Source organism: Sinocyclocheilus rhinocerous, unplaced genomic scaffold (assembly GCF_001515625.1).
Source record: "Sinocyclocheilus rhinocerous isolate Xijiao unplaced genomic scaffold, SAMN03320098_v1.1 scaffold295, whole genome shotgun sequence".
Taxonomy (NCBI): Eukaryota; Metazoa; Chordata; class Actinopteri; order Cypriniformes; family Cyprinidae; genus Sinocyclocheilus; species Sinocyclocheilus rhinocerous.
In genome coordinates, this window is record NW_015647035.1 from 192,875 (window position 1) to 201,797 (window position 8,923).

The 8,923-nt window shown below is 37.8% G+C and overlaps 1 protein-coding gene across 2 annotated transcripts in view; it reads left to right on the plus strand.

Moving 5' to 3' along the window:
- The window catches only part of LOC107708403 (protein kinase C epsilon type), a 96,355-nt gene extending 87,666 nt beyond the window's left edge, over window positions 1-8,689 (plus strand). For both annotated transcript variants that reach the window (XM_016512604.1, XM_016512605.1), the window contains exons 13-16: window positions 720-858; window positions 2,292-2,480; window positions 3,143-3,289; window positions 6,442-8,689. In XM_016512604.1, coding sequence (XP_016368090.1) covers window positions 720-858; window positions 2,292-2,480; window positions 3,143-3,289; window positions 6,442-6,588 — 622 coding nt within the window. In that variant the 3' untranslated portion in view covers window positions 6,589-8,689. The remainder of the gene's footprint in view (window positions 1-719; window positions 859-2,291; window positions 2,481-3,142; window positions 3,290-6,441) is intronic.
- The last annotated feature ends 234 nt before the right edge of the window (window positions 8,690-8,923 follow it).

Genomic DNA, 8,923 nt, shown 5'->3' on the forward strand with positions numbered 1-8,923 from the left:
GTCTGTGCAAGAAACTGAACAGTATTTATATTGTTTTTTACCTCTGATACACTGCAATGTCTGAACAGTCCTGAGCGCGTTCTCAACAGCCGGTGCGTGACGCGTCTTCTTCTTCTTCTTGCTTTGTGGCAGATCGCAGACTTATAAATGCATTACCGCCACCTATCTCTCAAAATGGACCATTGACACTCTATCTACAATCTTAATTAGGAGTGTCAATAGAGCATCACAGGTAAAAAAATGATATAACTACTGTTCAGTTTCTTGCACAGACCGATTGTTTCGTGTCTTTACACATCAATATATCGTCACGAGCTGCAGGGTTTTGTTTGTGTATGTTTTTTTGACTCTCAAAGCCGGGATTCCCATTCACTTCCATTATAAGACTGACAGACTACAACGGTTTGAGTTAAAAATCTTCGTTTGTGTTCTACTGAAGAAACAAAGTCACCTACATCTTGGATGCCCTGGGGGTAAGCAGATAAACATCAAATTTTCATTTTTGGGTGAACTATCCCTTTAAGATGGCAAGATGATTTATCTCTGATTAAATTGCATTTTAATGTTAGAGGATCCAAACAAATGACATAAAGTGAAGATGAAAAAAAAAACTATGTATGTGTGTGTGTCATTAGAAAATTGTAATAAGAACTCTTTAGTACATTCTACATGTAGGTTAATACTGCTGTTTATTACATTTGCTTGAATTTTCTTGCCAGGGATTTGAAGCTAGACAACATTCTGCTGGATGCAGAGGGTCACTGTAAGCTGGCAGACTTTGGCATGTGTAAGGAGGGAATCCTGGAAGGCATCACAACCACAACATTCTGTGGCACACCAGATTACATTGCCCCGGAGGTACAGTATTTCACACTCTCACACACACAAACGCACAGTGATAGTCTCATTTCTACTGCTTGGTTCTCATTAAAGCTATGAAATATTATGTTCATGATCCCTATCATTTTGAAATGGTCAGATATTTATTGTTTGTTTTATTGATCTTTCACTAGTTTTCATATTGTGTTCCTCATTCATAAAGCAAAAGCAGAGATGCTCAGTAAATTGTTCAGAAAATTATTCTTGTGTAATCGACACATTTGAATGCTTTAAGAATGGTTTTATGAATAGTTGTTATGAACATAGACTAATGTTTTGTGTGTGTTTCTTGAATGTGGCCCAATTAAAGTTTTAGTTTTAAGTGTTTTCCACTTTTGGTTTAGTCTTAGTCTTTGTCTTATCCCTGATATTCAGATCTAAGAGTTTTTATCTTATGCTTACATTAATAACTATCTGTGGCTGCGGAACTTAGCAGAAAACTACAAGGAAAAAAAATAACTCTGAAACTTCCATGGAATTGGGAATGCCCTTCATTCATAAATTTCTACATATCCCCTGTCACTTGCATTTTTTTATCAACCATATTTTAAAGCCTTGCATGTGAAATAATAGTCAGAAATAAATAAATAAATAAAACATTAAAAAAAAAAACAGAACAGTTTTTGAACCTTTAGAAAAAATATTTTCAATAAATAAATAAATACATAAGAAATGTTAGCATTTGTGTTTTTTGTTGAATATTATATTCGATACATCAGGCTTTTATGGCTCATATAGCATGATATAGGAGAATATGGAGCTCATACTGAAGGAGGACAATTTTTATTCATTGCAGACTACTTGTATAAAATGCATAAAAATATCAGTTATCATTTTATATCTCTCAATAATATGTCTTAGTAAGATGATATTGAAATGCTTAGTTTATGACCAAAGCTCTGTAGTTGTTATTGTGGAGGTAAAACATATAATGCAATACAAAACAAATGAAAGTTCCTGAATGTTGGATATTTGATACTCACATTTAAACATGATTTTTCTAAAGAAAAAAAAAATTATGATTGGATAATCAAGTAAAATGTCGCTTCAGTCCAGAAAGTATTCATCTGGAAATAGTACTAACAATGTAAAGGTATTCTTACCTTTACTTTAGAAAAAAAAAACAGTAAAGATTTCACAGCAAACAGACACATGAACCATAACCTGAAGGTGGACATTTGTAGAATGATACTAAAAGACCTTTTACTTGCTAAAATTTGCCAATAAGAATGTAGTACCCTCATCTCCATTTAACACTTTACACCATGTGTTAATTAATTCTGCACGAATCTGCAGGGTTTCCTCCCAAAACCAGCACACCAAATTTCAGAAGTACCTTCTTCTGGGTCTGAGCTGGACCTGATCGTGTATATTCAGTATATTCAGCTACTGTTGTGATTTGTCTTTTGCAGATCCTGCAGGAGCTTGAGTACGGCCCGTCAGTGGACTGGTGGGCTCTAGGTGTGCTGATGTATGAGATGATGGCTGGTCAGCCTCCTTTTGAAGCTGATAATGAGGACGACCTTTTTGAGTCTATTCTCCACGATGACGTCCTATATCCCGTGTGGCTCAGCAAAGAGGCCGTCAGCATTCTTAAAGCGGTACGTGTCCGGATTTACTCTTGGATCACTCTGGGAATTCCTAAGAATACATTTTGCCTGCTGATTATTACTAAAGACATAGGTTTGCGAATAATACCTCTTGCCACCTCCTTTTTGTGTGTGTGTTGCGTTTTTCCTTCACATGTCCAAGATTTACTTTGGCTGTCCTTTGCCCGTTTGCGAAGCTTTGTGGGAAAGTCAGGCTGTTTGTCTTGGATGGCATCATGTCACACTGCGATCTGTCTCACTGGCACTGTGGTCACATGACCTATGGTCACCTCAGGTCATTCTTCCACAGGATGCAGTCTTATATCATGCATATATCATCACTGATCATCCCAACTCAACATAACACATATAGACATCCTCTGGTTAACATGCTGTCAACATATGTCCTTTGCCCGTTTGCGAAGCTTTGTGGGAAAGTCAGGCTGTTTGTCTTGGACGGCATCATGTCACACTGCGATCTGTCTCACTGGCACTGTGGTCACATGACCTATGGTCACCTCAGGTCATTCTTCCACAGGATGCAGTCTTATATCATGCATATATCATCACTGATCATCCCAACTCAACATAACACATATAGACATCCTCTGGTTAACATGCTGTCAACATTATGCTTCTCTAATGTTTTCTTCTTTCTTCACTCCATTGTTTAGTTCATGACGAAGAGCCCCAGTAAGCGGTTGGGTTGCGTAGTGTCCCAAGGACTAGAGGAAGCTATTAAAGTACATCCGTTCTTCAAAGAGATTGATTGGGTACTTCTGGAACAGAGGAAGATCAAGCCGCCTTTCAAACCACGTATTGTGAGTATCATAATGTGTGGGATACTGTAGATAGTCACTCTGTTACAAAACCTAGTGCTGCCTTCTAAGACCTTCTTATGTGTAAGCTTAAACGTTTCTATATATAATCAACATCTTTAAATCAATAGTTTTATATTTCTTCATTCTTTTTATTTTGACCATCATTCGCAATGCCTCATGGGATTGAAATTATTTTCCTCATTAAAGCCATTAAGTACACAGTCTTGTATCTTGGGTTTAGGGGCGGACTTAGTGATTTGGGGGCTCTAAGCAAATTTCAGGTATGGGGCCCCAACACAATAACTATGTGTTCTTTTACGCCTAAAGCCCCGTTCACACCGCCAGCGACTTTTTCGCTGTATGTCGCTAGACTCTGTGCTGTGAAGACGCTTGTGGGCGTTCCTACTGCTGTAGCTCTAATGTTATTGGTAGACTGCACGTCTGGACATATCTGGACATATAAAATGCAATCACAAACTGTATATTGCCGGTAAAACTAAGATATCATTCTATTATGACTAGCTCTGTCGCTGTGTGTCGCTGGCGGTGTGAACGGGGCTTAACCCTTATTTTGATCGCTCACTCTCTCATAGTTTATAGTTTACCTATAATTACCTCTTCACAACTTAAGTAAATAATTAGTCAACCTGATGCTGTTCTAAAGCCATATTAGGCTTATTTTTTTCTGATCACTAAAGAAGACATGCTTGCACTTGTCCATTTAATGAATTGTAACCTTCTTCAGTCTTTTTACAAAAAGGATTCAAATGTCGTAAAATTATCCCATGCAACTCGTTCAGTATTCCAAGTGTTCTTAAGGCATACGGTAGGGTTTGGCAAGAAACAAATCGAAAATGTAATCTATTATTAAGCGAAAATCTCCAGTCGCATTCGTGCATTTGTATGAGTGAGCTGCAGATTGCGCCGGTGCGCGCATCGGAAAAGCACACAAGCAAGTCATTCACTTTAGTTCATTGCGACCTCACGACGTTCCGTTAATCAATGAAGCTGTCTGCACTGCACAATGAATCTCTTATTTACATCGTATCTACACGTTGTTCTAATGAGTGAGTGAACATTTGAGCAGTAAGTGAAACTTTGACACTCTCCAGAACACAAATATACACTGGAGCGTTTGCCAAATATATTTCGCCAATATCAGATAGGGCCCCCTGATTCCCCGGGCCCCTTACCTCGCTAATTGGTTAAGTCTGCCCCTGCTTGGGCTTTTTGTCCAAAGTTCAAATAATTTTTAGCTTAATGTTGTGATTCGCCTGGTTAGTTTGGTTCATGGCTTATAACTCTTGAAAAAAAAAACGTTCTAAAAATCTCTATAGGAAAATACTTGTGAAACCAAGACTGCTAAAAAGTGGGAGGACACCGTTGAACTCTATAAACTGTTACCTCTAACAGGGTTTTAGACCAATCAGATTTCACTGTGAGTGGGAACTAACCAGTAAGATGCCACAGAAATACAAACCAATCAAATGTCTTGTTTCCCATCTTTTGTTGCGCTGGCTAACTAGTTAGGAAAAAATTCAGCATTTTCTTTTTTTGAAGAAATAGGATATACTGTTTGACACTTTATCACGTCGTGTTTGGTTAGAACACAGTTTAACTCTGTCTCAGCACAGACATAATCATTGGCCTGCATATGCAGTTATCTAGAACATTACAGTACTTCAGCCCTCATGCTTCTTTGAAGTGTTTGTGTCACACTTCTGTTTCTGGTAGTGTGAAGAGTGGGATATCTGAGATGCTCTTGGACTCTCAGCACACATCAGACGCTGTACTTTGATACAGAGATGCATGCTGGCTGCTGCAAGTGTGTGTGGAATGCCTCTCAGAGAGTGTGAGAAGGGGCCCGCCTGTCCGCCCCATTCTCACGCCTGCTCACAAACTGATGAGAGCTCTTTGAGGGTGAGAGGGAAAGAAGCGGTTGGGAGAGTTTTTTTAATTTTTTTTAAATGCACCGATATGAGGCCGACAAAACATTAGGTATGAAATATTTAGGTTTTTTTTGTTTTGCTTTTGTTGTGTTCTGTTGTTGTTTGTTTGTTTTGGTTTTGCATTTTGTTAATGCTTTTGTTTTGGGGGTTTTGTGTGTGTGTGTGTGTGTGTGTGTGTGTGTGTTGTTTTGAAATCACTTGGACACCATTCACCAATATTATGTAAAATAAACCCCAATAAAAAGATGTCAAAAAGATTGCCAATCCATGATGTAAAAAGATGGAAGTATGTGAAAGCATGTTTGGATAGAGGCGCCTGCGGGATTTCTTCTAAGGTTATGCACACAGGGTCATTTTTTTTTTTTGCAAAATAAATAAATAAATAAATAAAAACACTGAAAAGCTAGTATATATTTTCACTGTTTTCAGTGTTTCATATATATATATATATATATATATATACATATGCTCGAAATTCAACTCTGAGAGAAGTTTTAATTTTCTGAGTATGTCTAGCATTCTATTACAAAATTCTATAAGATTTGAGGCTTTTCAGGTCAAACGATCAGCAGTGAGAGCAGTGGTCTTGAGACATGTTTTAAAACACAAAAATGGCAAATAGCAACAAAATGGTTAAAGACATCCATCAAGTGCATGTTCACATAGAAAAACAACCAAAAAAAATAAACTGCGTAGGAGGACACAAAATACTCTCTTTGTGAATGGCCACTTATTCACATGACACAGCAGTAGCTGAATTTTCTCATTTATCTCTCAGAAAGAAGTCTTTTATTTCAATTGTTAGTAGGTGAATATCCATTTCATCCAGCGCTGTTTGTTCTCTGTTTCCTTAAAAATCTTGATACTCTCTGTTTTACTGACTGACAGTCTGCTTCAGATGATTCAGAGAGAGAGAGAGTGAATGTGAAATGTTTTTGAAAGCGCATTTGGCCAATTTACTGAAAATAAAGAACCGACTCAAAAGAATGATTAATTCACAAATGATTGGCATGGCTGTTTCAGTTGACAGAAATAAGGGACACACATAATAACTGCTTAAGTATTTGCAGAGAAAGCTTTTCTCAGGTCAGTCAGAGCGTTCATGAGACGCACTGTGTTTCTACGTATCTATACAAGAATGTTTTTGTGCGCTCTTGTTCTGAAATAGCTCATTCTGCACACTTTTTTCTTCTCCATCCACAGAAAACCAAAAGGGATGTCAACAATTTTGACCAGGACTTCACCCGCGAGGAGCCAGTGCTCACCCCGGTGGAAGACGCCATTATCAAGCAGATCAACCAGGATGAGTTCAAGGGCTTCTCTTACTTCAGCGAAGAGACCCTGTCCTAATACTGAAACCTCCATCTCCTGCGCTGTGCTTGGCGCACACGAACGCTGTGAATGCCCATGAGCTGATCGTAGACCATCATTGAACAAGAATTTGATGCTTTAATTTAAAAGTAGAGAGTTAGGTGTTATAATCTTTCCTGCTGAACCCCAAAAACCGTACGTGTGTGCACAGATACTCACTCATTTGCACCGAATGAAACTGAGTCCTTTTTATTTAACGTATTTAAAACACTTAAGGGAGCTCATGTGACGTCACTGAAGCAGCTGGATAGAGCTCATAAGAAGGCCATTTCATGTTTCATTTCTCCTCCCATCGTGCAGTGTATCAGGGTAATGGTACACCTGGAGTTAACCCATTTACACTAGCACCGTTTTGAAATTCAAAAACCAAATGTAAAGAACACGTTTTGCAGATGTGATGCTTATAAACGTGTGAATTGGGAGTTTTAAGCACAGCATTGGGATCTGATCATCTGACCAGAGACAGTTATTCGGATGGTACTGGGAAGGACTCAGAACTGCCTTTCATGAGACCATCACGCCATTTCCATTTGAAACAGCAGTGTGACATATACGCAAGTCACCTAAACAAGTGTTGTGTGTGTGTGTGTGTGTGTGTGTGTGTGCGTGTGCGTGTGCGTGTGTGTGTCGTTTTTCTCATTATATTACTGGATTGTTTTGTTGCTAGGATGTGGAAATTGTTGGTTTCTCTACAATGCAACAAGACCTTTCATTATGAATGGGTCAGGACAGTAGCCAATCCTGTCTCTACAGTCTACAGTACGTACAAGTCCTGATTACCCTGATCATTAGCCTGTGAACTTTGAAAATAGACTAATCATCTACTGCATGGTTATGCCTATAATATTCTTGTGTATTATTAGACAATGAGAAACTGTTATGTGCAATATTATGTGTGTGTGTGTGTGCGTGTGTGTGTGTGTTGGTTTAGCGATTTTTTTCCCTCTCCATCTCACCTTTAATGTTCTGATTTCCACCGTTTTTTGCAGTCTGTCCGTTTTGGTTGGTAATCGTTAGGTTGTCAGGTCATGCGATATCCAGCACAGGTCCTTTATTTCAGCTGCTACAGCCTCTGTATTTCATATACTCAAGTTAGACAAGAGGCAAAATATTAAACTTCTGTGGCAAAAAAAGTAAAATACATAGAAATGATCTTCCATTCTAAATATAGCACAACTGAAGTACCCTAGAATTGCTCCTAATATGAAAGCTGTAACAGTGATGAAGGCAAGACTGGTTATATTTGTCAAGAAAATCCAATCAGTTCATTTCAGTATGAACATAAGAAATAATGAACGCATTTGTAATAAATTCAACATCTTAAACATTCCATTGCAAGGTTTTTTTTTTTGCAGACTCTTGCCAACACTGGGTTTAAATGTCAACATGAAATTGTTGCCAGATTCATCTGTAATAAAAAATAGCATTTGAAACAACTTTATCTTTCTGCTGATGCATCCAAACACCTTTATTTTGCTGTGAACACTCACTTTTCACAATCCAATCAATTCCTGTTGCAAAATATTTACTTTCCGTCCTACATTTTTTCTACATATCAGATCACCAAAGTGAAAAGTGGGTTGTGAACAGCGTCTCATGTTGACATTGAGACCTTCACTCATTTCATGCACATTTTACAGATCTGTTGCTTCATTTTGAGTTAGATTTTTTGCATAGTTTACCTTTCATTTGTTTGGACGTTTTTCTCAAAGCATGTCTGGCCTTATTTGTGCCGTTCTGAACTGGCATCTATTGGCCTGGATGGAGTCCACTAACAGGAAACTCTCACAGCTACACCTGCCAAACACCTGTGCCCTGATGAGAAATTTGCAAAGCTATTTTGGACTTCATGAGTAACTCTTTTTTTATTATTGTTTTTAAAATGACTCTACATAGGAAACACATTGACATGTTCAAGCATAAGATGAAAGCACCTCTTTGGTTAAACGTGAATCTGTGTCTCACAAAGGAATACATATTTGTACATACAGAGGTACAGTGCATATTAATATAAGTTATATAAGTGTTTTATGTCACTGGAAGTATCTTAAATGTGTATGTATTTCTTTTTTATCTTATTGTGCAGCTTCATATGTACAGTATGTCATAAGACATGTTGTTGTTGTTTTTTTGGACATCTTTGCCATTTATTCGCATTTTACTGTGTGCCAAATGTACTGTTCTCAAAGGATGTGAATGTGCATTGTTTGGTTTGTAACCTATTAAATAAGATGTCAGAAATGAACCAAACTGTTTGAAGTCTCCAAATTCATAGTACTGTAGCTGAGACAAAGTGTTTTAAAAATCTAAGTGC